The following is a 22929-nucleotide window of genomic DNA, read 5'->3' as shown; positions in this document are numbered from 1 at the left end:
GAAGAACCTTTTAAGAAGTATCTCATGCTTTTTCACTATCTCTGTAGTGGCTTCAGTCATGAAGTGTTCTTGCACTGATACTTCTTGGAAGCAGGTACAATCTGACGCAGTTTTAGAACGCAGGAATGGTAATCAAATATGTAATAGTGTTAACTTTTCAGAGATTAACATCTCTGTTAGCTTTCCAAAAATCTTCACATTTGTTTTTTGAAGTCACAAAGGTTATGTAGCAAAGAAAATTATTTGAATATTCTTCAAAATTCTTAATAAATTTTTAAGATCTGTTTATGAGTAGCATCTGAAGCCTTCTGTTGGGGTGGGAGAGTTGTTTGTTCTGTAAGCACTACTATAAAAATGCTAATTTTGTGTATCCAAATACTACACAGCATTTCCTTATCTCATGCTGACAGCTAGTTTGACTCAAAAGTTTTCCTTATGGATTACAGATACTTTAAATGTAACTTCTGCTTCTCTTCAGATAGGCTGTGATTAACTGTTGCAGTATTTTTGCTCTAAGTCTTAATTGTCTTAACAAGGTAAAGCTCATGTTAAAATTTCTCCCTCTCAAATTATTATTTCAGATGTCAGAAGGTTATACTGCTTGATCAATTTTTAATGGTTTTGTTTTGCTGTTATTTGAAAGATGGCTATTTATATGATGTTAGCCCTAAAATCACTGTTTATACTAATCAAGCTATATATTGACCTGGTTAGCAGCAAAATAATCTGATTTTAGTTTCACTATACTTCAGCTTCCTTCATTTGGTTCTTTCTTGCCTTATATTTGATATTAATGAGCCAGGTTTATATTACTGTAACCAGTTAAAATTTCATCTCTATTCATTTTATAGAACACCATCCATAGACAAGCATCTTAGCATTAGTAGGATAATTTTAAAAGATGAAAAGCCCCCAGAAAGTTTCCAGAGCCAGAATCCCAAACTCTTCAGTTCTTCATCAACATTTTTTTAAAAGATGTTGATGAAGCATCACATCATGTTACAAACATCTTAACTGTCAGCAAAGATTTGCTTGTTATCGTCTCAGGTCTTGTAAGAGAGCTGTTCAGGTGCTTCCTAACCTGTGCCAGTTAAAATAGGGTCACATAACAAAAAAATGGTTTATAATAAGTAAAATTTTCTGTATAACATTTTGCTAGTTTGTCTGCTTCAGTTAATTAATGCTGCAAGCAAAGCCTAGAATTGAGTCAGACCTCAGATGTGTTGCATGATGACTGATATGTAGTATATTTCCTTTGATTGTGAGTAATATACTCTTTATATCTGAGTAGGTAGGTTGTGCATGTTGAATATGTTATGGTAAGAAAAAGCTGGGGTTTCTTTTTCATCTGTTTTATGTTGTACACATTTTGTGTACATCTGCACACCTTTGTTTTTTGAGCCATCCTCATGCCAGCGCACGTCTATTGCTGCACTATTGTGTTTTACTCAAATAAAAATCACAGCTTTCCTGATATGCAGTGTGTACATTTTTAGCCTGAACTTATGTAAAGTAATTTTTGGAAAAGGGCCTTTAAATGCATATGGGTTGAAAAATCTTTTGTACGGCTAGATATAGAATTTGTAGGCAGCAGATTCTCATCCTATAAAAATACCAGATCTGAAGGAATTTAGGAGTCTATTGTTCTGTGTTTTTTTTTCTATAGATAACAGCGGAAGGTTTTGAACTGACATATCTAGTCCACATTTTGTGTTAAGTCTGACTCTACTTGACTACTTAATTGAACGTGACACATCTTATTTAAAATAATTATTCAGTTAGATCACATTTTCATTTTACAGCATCACAATGTTAATCTTGCTTTCAGTAATAATATCTTACATTTTTCCTTTGAAAGTTTCTCTAAAATTTCTGTCTTCCAAATTGTAAATGTGATTTTCTATTCCCTCTTTTTAGAATCAAAGTAAGATGGTGGAAGAAAATCAGTCAAATTACAAGGGACACTTATTTTTAATGATTTGTATTCAACGTAGTATCCAATCTCAAAAGTTTGGTTTATTTACTCTGTAGCTTGATATTTTCTCTCTTGGCTGCATTCATTTTAAAATGCATAATGATGAATGCAGTGCATTTAACCATGACTGTATTCTGAATTTTAATATTGCATCTCTTAAAAAGAAGTTAGAGTTGCATGTAGTTGTCTTTTTTTTTTTTTAAGTTGGTTTCTGTCTTTTAAACTAAATTTAATTTAAAATAGAGGATGGCTTCAGTCTTAAAATATCTGTCTTTCTGAATTGTTTTTTCAAACTGTTGTTAAGATTCCACCTAAGTTGTGCTGCATTCGTCAAATGTGTTTTCTGCTCTATGTACATAGACCTACCCAAGTTATCTTCATGTTGCTGTGTTAGAGACCATTCTTTAAGAAGATTTATAAGTGTGATGTGCTCAACTTTTTCTGTACTTCATTCTTTTCTTCTGATTCCCGTATAGATTAGGAGCACTGAGATTCTAAGGGTACATTCCATGTTTTGAAAATATGTGTGTAGAAGTTCAAAGACTGCTTAAGTATTGTGCAAACAGTATTTATGTAGGATGAACTGAAGTTTCCTTAAGAGAAGTTTATCAGCAACTATTTTAGCATAAATTCTGAAATTTGCAACAATTCGGAAAGGAAACTGCTTGAAACCATGAATAGTATTTTTTGAAGAACTTAAGCTGTACTTTGAAATTGAATGCAATATCAGTTCTTGCTATGTCTTATTATGACAATGGAAAACAAATGTCATAAATGTTCACTTTAAATCTGTTGGAAAAATTGCAGTTATAACCTTGATCCTGTTGCCACAATTCTTTTGTAAATTTTCTTTCTGTAGGACTGTTGGCAGGATGTGAGAAACAAAAAGGTGAATTGGGATCAGTTTAGAAAGATTTATCCAATATCCATTAAAATCGAGACCCTGTGGATAAGAATGCAACCCTTTTAGTTGACAAACCATTTCACTTCAGTCATTTCATTTTTTAATGCAGAACTATACAATGTTGTATTGCATTTTTTTCCACACAGAATTGCTTGTTTCCTTCTTACAATTTTGAATCTCTTTTGAAGAATCTTAAATTCAAGACTATAGGTCAAAATTCAGATGTACTTATTTAAGAGCAAACCAAAGTAAACTAGAAAAATGGAAATGTAGTGTAAGTTGGTTTTTTTCTGTTAAAATATATAAATTTCAGAGTGCTTGTGGAGTGCTTTAACTTTGATTTTTCAACCCCTGATGCAATGGGAGAAAAAAAAAGTGTTAATTAGTTTCTTGGTTTTGAATGCAAAATCTCTATAATAGTCATAATAAAAGCATTGTTGCTGCTTTACATAAAAGTTGAAAACTCAAAATGTCTTATCAGTGTCCACTGATTTTTTCTTTCTTACAGCTCTGCCAATATCTGCCGTGCTGAAATGTTTTAATTTTTAAATTTTCTTCCTTTTTATCTTTGTTTTCTCTGTTGCTGCTTTTTCTGTGACACAAGCCTTTCATTATAGTCACTCTTCTTTTTTCCTTCCCCACTTCTTTCTTTTCCTTTTTAAAGCCATGAGAAGCCGATCCATTGGTGAATGTGCTCTGCCATCGGCCTATATACGCAGTGCTAAAAGTGCTCCTGTTCTGATCCATACTTCCAAACCCTTCTTGCCTGATATTGTTCTCACTCCCCTTTCTGATGAGCTTTCAGGTAGTGCCACCTCTGCTAATTTCTGCACCCCCTTTATCACTTTTTTAAACCTTCTGCTTTCAAATTCTGCAAAATCATTAAATTTTTCAAAGTAAAAATACTTGGGGGATGGGATGGGGGGGAGAGGGGAAGAGATTAAGAATGAATATTTTGAATTATGTAATATCATGCTATTTCGCAATCCATTCTGGAACTGTTAGAAGTTAGTGCTGTGCCAATGTTTACTATCATAAAAATGAAAATGAGAGGAATCTCTTGCTTTCTCAATTTATTGGTAAACATATGTGTGGCCAACCATGATAATGTTATAATTTAGCTCCCATGAAAAAAGAATTCCTAAAGTATATGGTATCATATAGTATGCTTTACAGAATGCCTGTTTTTCATTAGTATATAAAACCATAAAGAGTTAAATACAGTTTTGGATTCTGAAGTGCTATGGTTTGGTTTCGTTTTCCAAATTATCCATCTTTACAGAGTTGTAGTTTTCTATAATATTATGTTTGACCCTGCAGGATGGTTGGCTAGAAGTTTTTTGGTAGTAGCTTTCTTTGGAGGATAGTCTTTGAGCAAGTAGATTAAACAATTAGGGTTTTCACAGGTTTTTAAAATGCAAATATGAAATTTTACAGATAATGTTTTTTCTTGTACCCCAGCTATTACTTAGATAGAAATTAGTAAATGCTGACAATCCTATTACGCCTTTGTCTCAATGAGTACAAAAGTGAAAGCACAGTGGGATATATACACACACACTCAAAACTGTGTACAAATAGAAGGATTTAAGGGCAGTAAATTTTTGTATGGAAGATATGTCCTATTTTTTTCCCACTTTCTTCTTGCCTGCCTCTTGTTACCCAAGAAGTATCAGGAAATGTGTTTTGAAAGTTGTATTCCATGCTGTATTGCCAGAATGTGTTTGTATTGACAGAGCGTATCTGTCTCCCAGCTGGTACTGAAAAGCTGTCTTTTCTTTCTGCCTTCAAGCAGAAAAAGGGGAGGTAAGGCTGGTTTAAGGAAAGTTGTGATTAGGTGAGATTACCCAGAACTATCAATTTCAGTGTCTTCCTTACTGTAACGTCCTAGGAACCAGGCCAGCATTTCTTCCAAGTATGTGCGCTGTCAGAGACGCAGCCCTCTGTGGCACGCTTGTGATGTAGTCAGTAAAAACTCTTTAGGATAGTATCCCATTTTGACTGTATACCAGTGTGCAGGGGTGAGCCCTGGTTGCCAAGGAGGCTGTTCATTTGGATTTTAAAACATTTTCTTTTCAGTGCTGATAATACAGTAGCAGTTTTTCATTACCTTAATTTCTTCTTCTGTTCTACAAAAAGGAAATTTCTGTTGGCACAAGCACTACACGATTGTATGAAAATGTTTGTATACTTGTGTGTGCTAGTCCTGCATACATGAGCACCTAATAAATAATACTGGATCAACATTGAAATAAATCTAGCTGAATTTATTTCAATGTGTGGAGCTGCTTGGCATGCATTTGGAGTTCTCCATCCAGTAATTTTTAACATCCTAGAAAATCATAATCACTGCATGCATGCATAGTATGCAATCCTCAGGCTGGTTCTTTATATAAAATGAAGTTTATAAAACATACGAAAGATGCATATTGAGGACTCAGGATGAGATCAGTTTATCATAAATATATATATTAATCTCATCTATAACCTTATCATGCATATTTTAGCTGCATCCTTTGGTCCTCAGTTGCTGCTTTCATGAAGACCAATTTCTTACAGCTGCAAAAAGAAATTCTTGAGGCTCTATAGGCACAATCCATGTTAATATCTGCCTAAGTCAATAAAGACTCCGAAACAGCAGTTGTAGGTAGAGAGCAACACCCATTTTATGGGATGTTAGTTTGTATAGTCAAATAATAAGTTGAACAAGAATGTTGTAGAGAAATTTGTTGCTGGTGAAAGCAGAAGAGAAAGGAAAGGGTTAATAAATCTTGCAGTATACAACAATTTTCAGTTTATGTTTATTTTCTGGAAGAGCTTGTATGTATACTCTCTTTTTCAATATAGACTTCTCTATTTCCTGTCCAATAGCATCTTTACAGTTCAGTAAACTTTGAATCAGGTCAAGCTTCAATTTTCAAATTATAACTTCCCTGAAAAATTGAGTGTGGAAATTACCACTTTTCATCATATTCCAACACATTCACTTAGTGCAGATGTATCCGATTCCTCCAGGTTATATGCTCTGCTCAGAAGGAAAATATGACAATCCTTCTCCAGTTCTTTCTCAGAAAAGTGTGAGCACTTCAAAACAGGTGACATTTTTAAGGTGACTTCTGATTACCATAATTAAATATTATTGAAATAGTGTAAGGACCATGAAGTAATAATTTGAAATATTTTTAAATGAATTCAACATACTTTCTTCATTTTGGCAATAACACATTGGGATTTTAGGATGTACTGAGTTTACATAAATGTACTACTGCAGTCCTGAAGATAAACTCTCTAGATAGAACAAGGTAAGTCTGTTTATTGTGGCAACTGTTACTCTTCATTGTTATTCTTGATTTTAAAAGCATATCTACAACTTCTTAAGCAGTATGTCTAAAAAATAAATCTGGGGAATAAATGATTCTATGAAAAAGGAACTAACAGAAAACTGACAAAGCTGTTTTTACCTTACTGTTCAAGTGCCTGTCCCATAAAAAGACAGCAAGGGATAGCTTGAATTTGTACAATTAGTTGAAGAGACACTTAGCCTTGCCTGTTTCAGTGATTTTATAGTATGTAGTATTCCTGTAACATATCAAGAAATGTGATGAGGAATGTGAAGGTTCTGTATTTTGGTGGATGATGTGAAGTGGGTTGAAGATATTTCCGTATGTTTCCTAGGTGATCCCTGTTGGAACTGCAGCTTTCATTACAGTTAACTATGATTTGTGCTGATGGTAAAGTATTAGCTGTCTCTGTTGAGACTAGGAATCACTAATTTAAATTTTCATAACAAATGTTCTTGTCTTTTCATAAGTAAAAGTGATTTTACTCTAATGTTAGCTGTTGTATGGCTGCAGGATTTTTTCAGTAGCAGGGTTCTTAATTTGGTAATTCCTAGGACTCGTTTTGAGTAAAACTGGAAGAAGATGGGGAGGTTAGCTTCCATTTAGCATTTAGTTTTGCATTTTGAAGATGAGAGACGTTTCACAAAACATCCTTTTAGGGGAAAAAAAAAGTTATATTGTTAAATAATGTGTTACTTATAGTCATCTTTTCCCAACAGGGCCAGTTCTTCCATGTCATTTCAAAGCTTTTAAAAAAAAAATAATTAAGTCTCAGGTATACGCTATATTACATATGCCATAATATTCATAACTGTGTACTATAGTTTCTGATATTTCAGCAGCTTATATACATTCGCACAAGTTATGAAAAAGTAATAGTTTGCCACTTCAGTAGACAATTCTAATTTTCCAGAAAACTTGTATGTTCTCTTTGGAGTTGTGTATTTTTCTGAAGACGTAAATTCTATGAAGGGTACTAGTGTTAAGCTAATTTGTATTCAAGTTAACCATTTCTTCAAGCTAGTTGGTATAATATTGGTTGAATTATTGAACTTATTGGCACAGCCCTAGCTTTAACTGTATTTCCAAACGTTCCATGGTCTCACTGTTTGTTCTCATGCATGTTAACATTTAAAACCGTGTTCTGATGGTCTAACTCATTTATATTACATTCTGTACTGGATATTATGTGTGTTTGTTTTTAACACTCTAGTACTGGAAAAAGTATATTTATTGTACTTAAGTAAACAAGGCTCTGGACTTTCCTGGCTTTTTAAATCACATAATTAGGATGTAGCGGTAAATAAATATTATCTCTGTATGTAAATTCTAGTGTGTATTACATATACCTTTTTCCTGCAGACATTGATGATGCTCAAATTCTTCCACGTCCACCTCGAGTCAGACATTTTTCACAGAGTGAGGATGCTCCAAGTGAAGTTTTTGGTGCATTAAATGAGGAACAGCCACTGCCACGAAGCAGCAGCACCTCTGACATCCTGGAACCATTCGCAGTTGAACGAGCCAAAGGTGCAGTTCCTGTCATTGACAGTTCATCCCATCACGCTCCAAGCTTACAGAGTTCCACTGAGACCTCTTCAATGCATAGATCCACTGAAAGCCATATTACTGATACAAATAGCAGAGAGTCCTCCTTGGAAGTTGGGGATAGTATTTATGACCATCTTTGTCATTTAATAGGGCCGGTAGAATTTGCAAACACAACCTTTGAACAAAGCCAATATGTTGACCTTGAAGGTGAAGATGATCTTCTTTCCTCTCTGAGAGAATATCTTAAAGAAAAAGAAGAACTTTGCGGTAACTTTGAGATAGATAAATGTGAGGCTTCTGCTCACGAAGGTGATACATCAGTAAATAGGAATGATAGATTACCACTGGATGGATTAGAAAATAGTGATCAGACTGCTCAATGCACGAATAGCATCACTGTTACAGAAAGAGCTGATAACACAGAGCTGCACCTAGAACAAAACCAAAGTGGCTTTATAAGTAATATTGCACCTACTCAAGTAGACATTTTTGCAAGAAATGAAGCGCTCGATAAAGCCAGACAGTTAAATATTGATAAACAATATGAAAGCCTGTTTGATCATGGGTCAAGTAGTCCTAGCAGCAAAGAAGGGAAGAGATATCTGTACAGGCAAGCAGCCACTGAAGCTGATGTAGATTCAGCTGTGGAAGCAGCATTAGCTGAAAAGCATAGAAGTACCCAATTTAACGAAAAAATAACCAACTCACGTGTTATGCATGCAAAGAAAATTCTTCCTAAAGCACAAGTTAACCCTCAAATGCCTCACATCACAGTTACAAGCAAACTGTCACCAACTAAACGGAGTATATCTGAAACAGTAACTCATAGGGCCAAAATCATGAAAATAACAACTAAAAAAAGAAATAGTGTTCATGTAACTTTTAGACCATCTACAGAATCAGTTCAATTTTACAATCCTCTTGAGAACAAAGAGGCTGCTTGGAAAGCACGACTTCGTAAACTCAGTGGCTTCAGTAGTGGTGGTAGTGGTAGCAGCAACAGCAGTACCAGTACAAGCACCAGCTCATCAGCTGTCATGGAGCTGGTTAGACCCGGAATATATAGACCTCTAGATGCGATCAATGCTGCTTCAGTTGGTAGCAAGCAAACTAAGGAAACTCCAGAAACTCAAGCAGCCGTGCTGCAAAAAGAAGGTATTGCAGTTAACCAGTTTCATAATCGTAGTGCATTTAGATCATCAGGTCAGGAGTCAGCGCAACAGCAGGGTTCCCTGGGTGGTGTTTATAAAACTGTTGTACATGCTCTTTCGAAGCCGAAGGCAAATGTTTCCCCACAGAGGCAGAACAGAGTGCCAGCAGAGGCTCCACTGAGGGATCTGTACAGTCATGTAATGGGCTATTTTGGAAGGAAAGCTGCAGGTGAGCACTAACAGTGTGCAGAGCGCAAAAGGAGAAAGGCAGCACCAGTTTGGCTTAATGCGACTGAAGCAAGCTCTGATAAGCAATCAAAAGGCTTTGGGATGATCACTGCTTTCCCTGTTTGGTTATGCATGCGCCTATAGCCAGCTGATTTTCTCCCAGCATAAGTTACTTTTACATACTTTAAATTACTAATTTCCCTTTTAAAGATATTTAGTTGAACCTCTTTGCTGCTGAAGACCATCATGTTAGGGAAGAGGAAGAGACAGTAAATGACCTAAAAAAGGACAAAACCTTGAGAGTTTTGAATTTTCATCTACCATGCAGAGCCTCAAAATTCAGCCTACCAGACGATTGGCATGTGAACATGATATCAGAGTGTACTACTCCCCTGTAACTGTACTTTGTCAGAAGGACCTGGCTATCAACCAGCTACGTTCAACTGACTACATTTCTGGTTCATTTAGTGTGTTTTCTTCCTCCTCCTCTTCCTCGCCCTCTCCTTTTCCTCCTCCAAAACAAAAAAGCCCCTCAAATTTACATTTGGAGGTCAGTTTAGATAACTTTTTTAAAAGTTGTAAACAGAAATCTGTTACTGGAATGATTTCGTTGTGACAGTTCTCTGTGAATAGTCATAAGGTTTTGTCTGAATCTTTTTCAAAACATTCTGTAGGCCTTTCTGTATGCATTCATCAAAATGGATACAGTTACATCTTGGCAACATCTTCCATTGCTTCTTTTTTCCTTGGAATCATTCATGGATGTTCATGAAGGTCTCATGATAGTCCTGCTAACTATGAGACCTCTCTGGACTGAGCAAAAAAGAAGGCTGTCGCTCTAATATCCATTGGCTTAGTTCACATCCTAAATAACCTCAAATGAACAATAAATTAACTTTCAGCAGTAATGTAGGTTTTCTTTTTTTCCCATTGTTATGCTAGCATGATTAACAGAGGTTCTGTAATGCATCCTGCATTGAGATGTTAATGCCACCTGAGGGCAGTCTGTGAAAGCATAGCACCATGACAAGTGGGAAGTAGTGTGATTGTCACGTTTATCCAAAAAACAAACAAACAAACAAACAAAAAAAAAAACAAAAAAAAAAAACAAAAACAAAACCACGATTTGTTCTCAGTCATTTCTGCTTCTCTGCAGGATCTTTTCTGACAGAGATATCTAGAAAGCCTATTTTATTTAAAATCTGTAACATCTAGCAGAGCCTCAACATGGAGCCATGAGGGGAAAATTCTTATAGAGAAAAAAAGAACTGAAAAAACTTGAAAACTTTAAAGTCTAAGATCATGAAGTTAGGTCTAACAGCCACTGCTAAAAATTAAAAGGATAATTATATCGAAAATATAAAAATGATCCTTGAGTGAACTTAATTAATTGTTCATCACCATTGACCATCCAGAGATTGAAGTTTCATTCCATATAGTAGCATGCTGTTTTATTACGTAAGACTTTTATTTGCACTATTTATACTAAGTGTATACAGTGCCACATTGACATTTGTCATTATTTTATATCACAATCTATTTTTTCCACTACATTGCTTTTCATTAAGAATGCAATGAAGAAGGAGTGCCTGTAGGAATAGTATACAATTGTTAGGATTTATTCCTTATTTTTTTGTGATATGGAGGAAGAATATGTGCTGTATCCTTAAAGCAAGCATTAACAACTTTAAGTAGTGCTTTCCTATAAGCTTTCTTGCTCTTAAAGGTTTTACTGGAAATTGACTAACACCTGCTTAGTGGGAAGAAGTTGTTTTACTAATTCCTACAGTAGAATCTGCTCAAAAAGAGGGAATTCTTAAAATGCATGTTTGGCAATTTTGATTTTTTTTTCTATTTATTAGCAGGGCTTCTTTATTTGTTGCCTTTTGTTTTGAAAATATGTTGATTTGTTCTTTACTATATACAGTTATTCATTTGCTTTTAGCTAATAGAGAGGACATGAGTCAAAAGCTGCACCCTATTGATAGTGATATTGGCAGCAGCAATACAAATGTTCCTGACCTCATGGATGAATTTATAGCTGAGAGACTCCGCAGTGGTAGTGCACTGGTAAGCCTTTAAACTTCCTATATTTCAATATGTAAGTCTGCACATTTGTGTGAACTAATAAATGACATTATTAAATCACTTTACTATATAGTAAGATGTTTATCTTACTCTGTTTTTTATGAATCAGAATTCAGAATATCACTAAATTATTCCTTGGCTTTAAATCATTTTGAAAAAGATTTGTGGTATTTTATGCATTTGTGTTTACATTTTTATTAAATTTTCATTGTTCAAACAAGGTAGAAATAACTGTCAGATGAATAGTCTCGTTGAATTAAATGGCTTTAGTTGCACCTGCAAAGATCTTTGTACACAGGCAGTTCCAGGATAATAGTTTATATATAAATTTGCAGACCGCAGTGTAGTACTGTATTTATGCAAATACTGGAGTACTGTAGTATGGTACTATTCTCTACAGTTTCAGCCAGTGCAAGACTACAAAACTACATTAACACATGTTTTTCCTTTATTTTTTTTCTACTTAAAAGTGTTGAATAATTTCTTGTAGTTTTCTGCTAACAGAACTTCTCATATGCTTTATTCCTATGCTTTTCCAGTAATGACATGTTGTTTTGATTATCATTCATAATCAAAAATTTCAATCAATTTTAAGTCAAGAATTTCTGGTTACACTTGAATGCTTACCAAATAAGACAAGTGATTTGAAGAGATAAGTGTTTTATTAAGTAGCAAAGAAGGGGGAAATATTCGAAGAAATGATGCAAATGAAGAACAGCATGGGTGATAATTGAAATGTACTGTTTCAAAGTTGTTCCGTTCTTTTTTCCACTTTTTTAAGTTTGTTTTTTTTTTAAGGAAAAGAAGGTCATTCTAAGACAAGCTACTGTAGAAAGTTGGCAACAAGTATCTTAGTTGTTGCTAATAAGGGACAGAAGAAGATTCTTCAAGGTGATTGGAGAAATTAGTTTGTTTATCAGCATCTTTGATTATGGAAAGAGAGGACCTATAGAGTTTGTTCAAATGTATGCTTTTTTTCTTTTTTTTCTTTTTTTTTTGTATTGAAATTATGTTTATCAAACATTTTTTCATCTTGCATTACAAGTTAAAAATGCTAACTTGCAGTTAATATTTTTTTACATATTTCAAGTTGGTAAAACAGAAGTCATCAGAGCTGGCCACAGAAAAAGAAAGAAAGAGAAGGGGGTGTTGTTCATTTTCTCACATAGTTGGTCAAGAATTTTGATTGTTAATAGTTCAGGTGAGAGAATGGGTACTTTCCTCAGGTAGCAAAAAACGGCCAAGGTAAGTTTGAGTAAGTGCTATGAAACTTGCCTGTCACTGATCTTGCAATCTAGCACACAAGAATGGATATTCTGTTTTAAAACAAAGTACCAAGTTATTAAGATTACTTTTAGATTATGGATCTATTGAACGCTAAATCCTTGTATTTTGTCAGACTTGTCATTCTGAGTAAATCTCTAATTAGTAGCAAGATGGTGATGGGAAAAAAAGTGACTAGACCTAATGTAAGTCACCTTCAGTCTCTTAGTTTACAATGTGTAAAGATTTCAAGCCATTTCGTAAAAGATCATAAATTTCTACATTTATCTTTGCTCCTTCTCAAACAAACAGTCCTACTTTCCACAGTCCTTTCCACTCCATGAAGAGTGGCTTAAAGAAAAGACTTGAGTAGAACAGCTTACTTTTACATGAGCAAATCTGTATGCATTATTTCTTGTATATACTTTTTTTGCCTTAAGTCAATACTAAGTTTTGGCTTAATTGTAAGAAAATTAGATGTGAATTAGAAAATTCATTTGCTTATGGTGTACATTAAATTTTTGCTTATAGCATCATAGTCTGTAAGCCAGAAACACTATATTTCTTGAAATCTTTTTTCTGCTTGTGCCTGAAACAAAGGTTAACAAGTCTTGTTTAGTAATTTAGAATAATTTGGAGATAATGCACTTCTTTACTATTTTTTTCTGAAGTCTTATATAAGTGCAGCTTGTTTTAGTCTGAATCCTTGTCTTTTAAAATATGTACCCAAACATCTGTTGTGCAAATAGAATTTATATGTATGAAATTGTGTGACTACCTAGGTTCTTCACTTTCTGCTGTCTGGGGTTTTAGGAAGTCTTGGCTATGTAGGATGGTGACAATTTTTGGCTTAGGTATTTGTCAACTGTTTGTTATATAATGACATTTGCAAATGACATTTGCTTTTTCCATTGTATGTAAATAAGCCATCCCAGGTTGTAAACTACTTTGTCTCTTCAATGTTTAGAATGTGACAAGACGAGGAAGCAGTCCTGGCAGCCTGGAAGTTCCAAAAGACCTTCCTGATGTATTGAACAAACAGAACCAAATGCGTCCTATAGATGACCCAGGCGTGCCATCCGAATGGACATCGCCTGCTAGTGCAGGCAGCAGTGACCTCATCAGTTCAGATAGCCACTCTGACTCGTTCAGTGCTTTTCAGTATGATGGCCGCAAATTTGAAAGCAAGTATACTTTTTCAAAGTAGGAGCATTTTTGGTTGACTGCTTGTGAATTTCCTTTGCCAAGTTTTCTTTTTTAAGTTATATGCCAGCAGTCTTCTGTAAAAAGAGCTTATTTTGATTCCCCTCAGAAATTACTAGTAAGTTAATGGAGCAAGCAGGGTTCTTGAGAGAATCATTTTTATAGTATATGAATAAAACAGCACTGAAACATTGCTGTACAAAAGCTAAACAACAGTGCACAGAAGTTAGAAAGCAATATTTATTGTCTTTTCTCTGGAGTGTATCTGCGTTTTATGCACAAAATGTAAAAATGAAAGACTGCTTACTTCAGAATTTATTTCAATTCTTTTGAAAAATTTAGGTAAAAGGTAAAGAAGGCCATCTGATATTATTACAGTGGTCTTTTTGTAGCTGTAGCTTAATCAAGATACTAAATGTAATGTCATAAAATTAGTATGCTATTGTAATAACTTAGTATGCTTTTCATTCATTTCATGCATCTGTTCCCACTCTTACTCATATGAAGGGGTTATTGTAGTTGCTTGGAATTATGTTTTCATGTATTACATGAGGAGAAATAATGTTTGTATGGCAGAAGTATTTATTGACAAAATTGCAATTTTTATATATATAGTTGTTATGTAACTAAGTGATGTTATTTAACTACATTTGAGCATGATATTTTGTCTTAAGTGTTGAAAAAAACATTAGCCAGAATGCCATTTGCTGTATAATTTGTAGTTTGAAGTTAGTACTTTAATGAAAAACTTGGCTATTTCTTTCATTTTACAGATTTTGCATATAAACTTCTTAATGTATGTTTCCATTATTTTTACTTTATTCTCATTTAGGTACACTTACAGCGACTAAGCAGAATACAGGACATGCAATAGGAATGTCTTCTCCAGAAGTTCAGTCACAGTTTTGTGACAGAAATGAGAATGTCCATAATAGCCAATTACTTTCTGCTTTTACATCTTATGTAAATTGTGCAACAGTGTGTTGGAAGCATAGGAGATGTACATACAAGTTTTACATGGAAGATTTTGGAGGTGCTAGGCTTTTGTATTTTATATTAGTGGTATTTTTAAATTGTCAGTTAATACAACACTTTCCTCATACAGATTTCAGCTTTGGCACCGAGGCAGGGACACCAGCTTCCACTGATATTGATGCAATTTCAGGACAACAACAGAGTGCCGAGGAGCAAGAAGTAGCCAGTCTAACTACACTCCACATAGATTCGGAAACAAGTAGTCTCAATCAGCAACCATTGTCTGCTGAAGCTGCAACTATTACTGGTAAAGTAGTTAAAAAAATAATCATTTTTTTCAGAATTTCTCCACCCATCCTGAAGAATACAAGGTTCAGGTTCTGTGATGAATCTATATTCTGTATAAAACAATTCTTGGAATTCAGTTACTGTTTGATTGCAATAGAACACTAATGTGTGAAATAACAATTGGAAATATTTTGTTTGACTTAGCTACATACATAATCCGTTTCTTGATGCTAAATGTGTTTTAAACCCTTCATGAGAAAATCTTTGTAATTATCAGAGAGAAAACGTACCACAAAGTGTAAGCTAGATCTTACCAGTGTCCTTATATTACTGGTTGCCAAATAGCTAGTTTTGAGTAAGTTATTTTTTCTTGAAAGGCTTTGCAAGTGCTTTTAAACCAGTGCACTGAAGTCCTATGCGATTCTTTTGTTTACACCCATATTAACCTCTCTCCATATTGTCTGTTGTTGAACTTGGAACTTTCAATATGCAGAATGTTACTGTAACATGTAAGATCAGCTTCCATTTGTGTAACTTATTTCTTTTTCTTTTAGGGTTTTCCCTGTTTTGTCATAAAAGTAAGCCTGTAATGAACCAAACCAGTGTTTCACAACCTCAGTCAAACTTGAGGCTCTGCCAATTTATTTTGCAACTATTTCTTGAGAAAGAGAGAGGATTAACAATTAGATTAACAACCATCAAGTGATGCAGTTAAACCAAATTGAATGGGCTGCTTTCTGAAAGAGAGAATCTCCCTCTCTCAGAAGTATTTGGAAGAAAGGTCTCTCAACATATTTCATGAATGAGACTTGAAGACATCCATAGTCATTTTTATACTCCTTGTTCCATAACCGTTAAGCGCTACCATGCCTATCACAATCCTGGGAACAAGTACTGATTTGTCTGTGAAAGCTTACACCTACCTACAGTGTCCTGTTCTCTGTGACAAATCAAACTGCATTTTCAGAGATACTGAAAAGACCATCTTTCCTTGCAACTATTTTCATATTGTGAAATTGCCTTTCTGCTGAAAAAGCATGATATTAGCTTTTTCAGTGTAGTTGTTTAGCTTGTTCAGCAGTGATCAGCTTGACTTTTATTCTCTTCGCTTTTCACTTTGCTGTGTGCTTGTTGAGAGTCCTCGCAGAAAATGTTGTCTGTTTGTTTCTGTGTTAATGATTTCATTACTGTTTGATGTTTTTGTCTAAGTTTGCACTGTAATTGTTAAGAATGCAATTAATGACAGAGTTGTCCATTGAGAAAGTTCCATGGCTGTCTTTTCTTGTTGTTTGGACCACTGTTTTAGAGAGGCAGCTTTTGTGCGTCATTTGTATCAGTTAAATGCAAGGTTTCCTGAGAGGAAGACTTGTGCACTTTTACCGTCTGTCTGTGTCTGACTGTTCCATGCCCCCAACAGTGTTGGAACCCATTGTCTAATTTCTGCTAAATTGACATATTAGAAGAAAACAGAAGGGGTTTTTTTGAAATTTTATGAAAGATAGGCAGCTGTATAGTGAAAACCACATGTATGAAGAAGAGTCCTATGACAGGGAGACTGCAATGTGAATTCTCTTTATTAGATACCAGAAAATCCATGCAGAAACTCAACTTCAAAGCACACTCATAGGAAACCAGTTTTCAGTAGTTCTGCTGCTCAGAAACCTACTTGTTTCTAAACACGTTTGAGGGTTTGGGGAAAGAAAATGTCTTCTTCGCATATAGGCATTATTTTATATTCTTAGCAAATGACTGAGTTTAATATAGACTGTTGTTTACTAGTCTCGGAACAAGCTGAACCCATAGTATTCCCTGTCAAATTTGAATCCATGTAGGCTGGGGTATCTTCTAGTGCTTCTTAGATGACTCCAGTAGTTCAGTAATTTTTCCATAATTATGTCTGTCCATTATTTTCCATTGTATGAAGGTCTGTTTCCCTTTCCCTCTCTTTTTCTCTCCCCACCCCATTGCTTTTTCTCTGGACCTATTTCAGTCCCTCCCCTCTTAGTGAGCAGAACGGAGAAGTAGGAAAAGATTTCTTTGAACATCTTTAAATGTGTATTTTATATTATCTTTGTGTGTATGTGGAAAACAAGTGATCAGTAATGAGTGGAGAATATAATATAACTGTTGAGTTAAACAGTCGTCTGTGTGTGGAGTAGTGGAAAAGGAAAGGCACTACCACAATTTATCATTTACAGAAATTAATGACATTCATATGTATGTCCCTCTCTCCTGCATAGAGGTGTTGATTTAAACATGGTAAAAGTTGCATTACCTTTGTCATTTAAAACAGATAGAAACCTTTGCAGTTTAACAATTTAAGTTCATTTACCACAATTTCTGTTCTGATAACACTTCACATTTTCTATCAAGTTCTTTAAACAATGTAATTTTCTTCAGAAGAAAGTACATTTGACAGCCCAATAATTTGGGGAAAATACTCTTAAGAGCCTCATTTTTGATTTGCTATCCCTAAAGTCCAATTAAACTTGTTTAGCAGAAGATAGTGCAGAAGAAAAACACAAGTACCAGCTCCCTCCCCCTCTGTAGGTATCTCAGTAGAGATCAAGTAGTTGCCTAGAGAGGTTGCCCAGTGGTGATCATGGAAAGATGCCTTTGCAGCACTGCCAAACTTGTATTATTCTGTCTTAGAGGAAATAACATTCCTTGCACTATATAGAACATTCCCTCCATTTGGATTTTCTAATCACCAGATAAACATCAAAGAATATCAGTTCCTGGTATGAGCTTTTATTTATAAATTAACTTGTATGCATCCATAAACCTGGAAAAATAGTTGTTCCAGCAAAATTTATGTTTAAATAATTTGCTGGGGAGAAATTTAGATGAAGGAATGTAGAGAGAAATTTGGCTGATTCAGAGCACTGAGAGTGCTGCAGAATAAACGCATTTAAAATGTTTTGCACTTAAAATGGAGCTCTGTTAATCCATTTGACTATCTGATTTTGATGTTCATCTCTCAGCTTTCCTGCATGTAATTTGTTGTCTTTTGGAGCACCATTCACAGGGAGATCTGCTTACAGTTTTTATAACTTTTCTTTCTTTTTTTTTTTTTGGACAGATTTGGTATATTAAAGTAGTTCAGTTTATTTTAATGCTATGTTTAGTCAACATTTCAGCTCAAGAAAATAGAAAAGGCTTTTAAGGTAACTGTTAAAAATTGCATTTGCAGGCTCTGAAAGTGCTTCTCCAATCCAATCTGCTCTTGGATCCCGATCACAGACACCCTCTCCTGCCACTCTTCATGCAGATCATATTGAGCAGAAGGATCTGCAGCTGGATGAGAAGCTCCACCACTCTGTTTTACAGACGCCAGATGACCTAGGCAGTATCTGGAATAGAAACTATAAACCTGTTTTTTTTTTCCTTTCCAATGCAATATAGTGAAGTAGCTAGTATCCCATTAGCTGTAGACAATCCTGTACAAGTCTATTTCATCTGCACTTTTAAAAATATTTAATTGCAGTTATTTTCTTTAAAAGCAAACAAAACTCTTTTTGTCTTGCATTTCATTGGAACTGTTCGCAGTAGATTACTGGTCCACACATTAATAATTGTTCTTTTTGATATGTAGAGTTGTGCCAACTTGACCTGCTATGTGGTCCTCCCATGGACAGTTCTATCATTAATGTACAGTAATAAGACACGATTTTTAAGTAGTGTTTTAATTTCTTCTTGGAATATCTGTTGTTTTCCCTTTATTGTTTATAATATATATATATATATAATTACTTTAGTTATCAAGTTCTAGAATATGTTTTGTAATGTAAATACAAAGTTCCCATTTCTCCCATATTTCATCTCATGGAAACAGAATAGTGTCTGATGCATATTTCAGACCCTTTTCTTTTAAGTAGCCTACTGATGGACAGAAATGCCATCATTTTGCTTTATACTTTGAAATCTACAACCCAGAAACCATTAGTGTCTCTACCACAGTGGTCCAGATCTTCAAAAGAAGAAGCTATGTGATAAGACTGAATTCAGATTTCATTTTCATTTTGTATGCCTGTGGGAGCTGCAAGATTTTCAGAAGATCTCAGCAGGTTCTGGTGCTTAGGTGTTTTGAAAATAAGTGTGAGAGGGACAGGAGGAAAAATCTGGATACCTGCAGCTTTAAAACTGTGGCTCTTCAGCTGGTTTGGTGTGTTTGTGTAGCCACATCAAGAGCGAGCCATTGTAATCTATCATTTTTCTTTGTACGGATGAACTGAAATGAACAGACCTTCCACCTAAAAAGACTGTTCATTCATATAATGTGCAGAGATAATGTGTACCGATGTGTAGAGAGAACTGGTTGAGAGTAAGACTGCATGGTGCTAGGTACTGAATGTTGCCTCTCAGTCATACAAATTTACCACTTAAAGAACATTAGCCAGAGACAACAGTTTACTCCCACCTTTCTCTTCAATTTGCAAGTAAAATACATGAATAGTAGATTCTAAGGAAAATCATCTTTCTGTTTTATTGGAAAAAAATATAAAGTTGAAATGTAACTATGCTTGGAGGGAGGCAAGTGGAGTTCTGGAGATTCATTGACTCCAAAAAATTGAGAAACTTCTTATAAAAGTATTGGCCCTGTGAGGTCCATCAGATTAGTATTAGGGCTGCAGCGGTGACCTAGATTGTTACTTACGAAATGAATATAAGAAACAGAACAATTCTTTTAGAGAGTTTGAAAGTAGATTTATAGTTAAACATTTTTGAGATGGCTTAATGGGTAAGAAATATCTTGCTCTAAAAGCCTTTTTCCCTTTGGTTTTAAGAAAACCGTGTATGTAATAGTTATAGCAGAACTTTTCTTTCTCTGAAGGTCTCACTGTACTTTTTTCTTCCATTACAGAAACTAGTGAATTTCCCTCAGAATGTTGCAGTGTGATGGCTGGGGGAACACTTACAGGATGGCATGCAGATGTTGCTACTGTGATGTGGAGGCGGATGCTAGGAATTTTGGGGGATGTCAACAGCATCATGGATCCAGAAATTCATGCCCAGGTTTTTGATTACCTCTGTGAACTGTGGCAGAATCTGGCCAAGGTAAAAGAACTGAACATCTTCTCCAAGCTGACCTGATTGGTCAGGATTTTCAGAGGGAAAAACCATCACCTTATATATTTCCCTTAAATGTTTTTATCTTTTTGTTTTGTTTTTGATGATTGCAGATAAGAGACAATCTTGGTATTTCAACAGATAATCTAACTTCACCATCTCCACCAGTTTTAATTCCACCACTAAGAATTCTAACACCTTGGCTGTTCAAGGTAAATTTGAGCACTGAGCAGTGAAGCAGAAGTAAAAAATTGTGTAATGTGTGTAATTTACTTTTGTCTTCTATGAATAATAAACATTTTTCTGAAACTGTAGGCAACAATGCTGACTGATAAATACAAACAAGGCAAGCTACATGCTTATAAGCTCATTTGTAAGACAATGAAGCGAAGACAAGATGTATCTCCAAACAGGGATTTTTTAACTCATTTCTACAATATAATGCACTGTGGACTTCTTCATGTTGATCAGGTAAGTTTAATTATGATATTCAAGTTAAAATAAATAGAACTAACAATTAAATTGTTTTGTTGGGAATACTGAATGGATTTTAGCTGAGTAATTTAACTTTGTCTTTAAAAATAGTTATGTGACTGATACTTTTTACAAGCTTTGATAACTGATTCTTGGTTGTAATCAGGAATGCTTTTTTTTGTAGTCCATTTCAAGCAAATAAGAGGGCAGAAAGGGTACTCTTTCTTTTTTTATTGATTGTATGGTACAGATTGAAGCATACAAGAATGAAGGAAGTAGATCTCTCTAATGTCTGCTCTTCTTCTTACATGCTCCCTGATGTAACAGTTCAGCTAGTGGAAGAGTAAATTGTGCTCACTGTATGTCTGGAGTAGTTTATTTCTACAGCAAGTATAGGAACCAGCAAAATGAGACATACTAAGTATATTTAATCGAGGGAGTAGATCTTTATAAGATTTAATATGAAAAAGTCTGAAAATACTGTATGGCTTAAACACTCTTTTTAGAGGCGTACATCAGAGGTGTGAAAAAGTTGTTTTTGTGACCTTTTTAGGTGAGTACTTGAAGGTATGGGGAGAACAAAGGTTCAAACAGCCCTGTTTGGTTAGCTGGGCTAACCAGAACTACTTTAAAATTATTCCACAGGCAGCTATAGATAGGACAGATCTCCTATCTCTGTCCTCTAACAACTACTTTACTCTACTTTTCTTACTGGATTGAAAATCTTCATATAACATATTGCCATCTGCTGGATACCATTATCATTGGAGAATTATGTGGAGAGGGAAAAGGGTTCCCTTTTTGCCTAATCTTGGGATGCTTTTTAATACCGTTTATATTTTACACTTTTTCTAATACTTTGAAAGGGAATATATCATGTACATTATTTTAAAAACTGTGTCATTAAGTCTACAATCACATAATATACTGTGTTGAATAACTATATACCAGGTATGTTATAAAACACTTTGTTATAATTCTTTTATGGTTCCATAAAGGATATAGGTAAGAGCTTAATACCCTTCTAAAAGTTATAGTCAAGTGACACTTGTTGGAGGGGATTTAAGCATGCTGTTAAGAAGGTATGAGCAACTTGATGTAGTGGGATAGTATCCTCGCCTATGGCAGTGGGGTTGGAACTAGATGATCTCCAAGGTCCCTTCATATCCAGCCATTCTATGATTCTATATAGTAAGTGGTTATCTCACTATCTCTCCTCTGTAGATATTTAAATGAACTGTTAGTCATCTATCAAACTGTTTAAATGTAAATGGATATAGGATGGGACCTGGTGCCAAGCTGGTGCAATAGTGTCCAAAGTTAAATCTCTAAAGTTGATCTATAAAGTATACCACAGCTTACTCGTATTAATATGAATATTCATAATGAATGTATCTTTTTAGTGCTACGCCTTCCTCAGTAATGAGAATTTAGAGTGTCATAATTGCTCCAATGAATTTGCATGCTTTTTTACTCTCACGCTTCAGTAAATATCTGCCTTTTTTCATTCAAGGTTTATCTTCTTGACATTCTTCTTTTCCTTTTTTCCTTCTTCCTCTTGCAAGGATATTGTCAATACAATCATCAAGCACTGCTCTCCTCAGTTCTTTTCACTTGGTTTGCCTGGTGCCACCATGCTTATTATGGATTTCATCGTGGCAGCAGGAAGAGTGGCAGCTTCTTCTTTTCTCAATGTAAGTGCTCATCAGATCATTCTCATTTATGGGCAAATAGGAAGGATATGAGAGAAAATTGAGCAATATTTTTCCTTGGCTAGGGGGTTCATTTGTCTCCAGACGTCAGTGTAACAGTTAGCAAATACAGATACTGTCAGTGCTTCACTCTAGAACACTACACATGCAAGTCCTCTACAGAAAATGTAATGCAAAGAATGCAAAAATTACTGTTGAAACAGTAATTTGGGAGTCCTAGGATTTCTGACTGCTTTAAAATGTTTTAAAATACATGTCCATTTAGACTGTAACTTCATTTTAGAAGTATGTATATATGTGTATATAGATATATTTGTATACTGGACATGTATGCATATATGGATATATTTCTATATCTAGTATACACATATATATACAGTATATACAAATATATCTATATACACACTGCAATGACTTTCATACTCTGGCTTAAGAACTCGTGTATCTGATAGTGTTGGCCTTTTCAGATGTCTCTCTGATATTGTTACCTAGGCATCTTCAGCCTTGTATGGTGATACTGATATGATTACCTAGGTTTTGTTGACCTTGCATGCCTGTACTCTCTCAAAGGTCCACAGTACTCCCCTCCAGTTGTCAGCAACTTTTGGCTGTTTCTCAAATCATTCTCCCTTTAAATCACTTGTGAAATTTAGCTTCCCTTAAGACACTATCAAAGCTGACCTTTGTCATCTTCTTACACCATTAT

At 34.9% G+C, this 22929-nt stretch overlaps 1 protein-coding gene across 3 annotated transcripts in view; it reads left to right on the top strand.

Moving 5' to 3' along the window:
- RALGAPA1 (Ral GTPase activating protein catalytic subunit alpha 1) overlaps positions 1–22929 on the top strand; it is a 132127-nt gene that overhangs the window by 38459 nt on the left and 70739 nt on the right. For 2 of the 3 annotated variants that reach the window (XM_035539307.2, XM_035539308.2), the window contains exons 17-25: positions 7583–9151; positions 11096–11220; positions 13469–13685; positions 14810–14986; positions 18161–18313; positions 19832–20025; positions 20151–20249; positions 20353–20508; positions 22077–22205. In XM_035539307.2, coding sequence (XP_035395200.1) covers positions 7583–9151; positions 11096–11220; positions 13469–13685; positions 14810–14986; positions 18161–18313; positions 19832–20025; positions 20151–20249; positions 20353–20508; positions 22077–22205 — 2819 coding nt within the window. The remainder of the gene's footprint in view (positions 1–7582; positions 9152–11095; positions 11221–13468; positions 13686–14809; positions 14987–18160; positions 18314–19831; positions 20026–20150; positions 20250–20352; positions 20509–22076; positions 22206–22929) is intronic. The other variant, XM_035539311.2, reaches the window with a different exon arrangement.

This window comes from Cygnus atratus, chromosome 5 (genome assembly GCF_013377495.2).
Source record: "Cygnus atratus isolate AKBS03 ecotype Queensland, Australia chromosome 5, CAtr_DNAZoo_HiC_assembly, whole genome shotgun sequence".
NCBI classification, from domain to species: Eukaryota; Metazoa; Chordata; class Aves; order Anseriformes; family Anatidae; genus Cygnus; species Cygnus atratus.
Note: the sequence above shows the minus strand (reverse complement) of the source record. Positions and strands in the feature narration are given on the sequence as shown.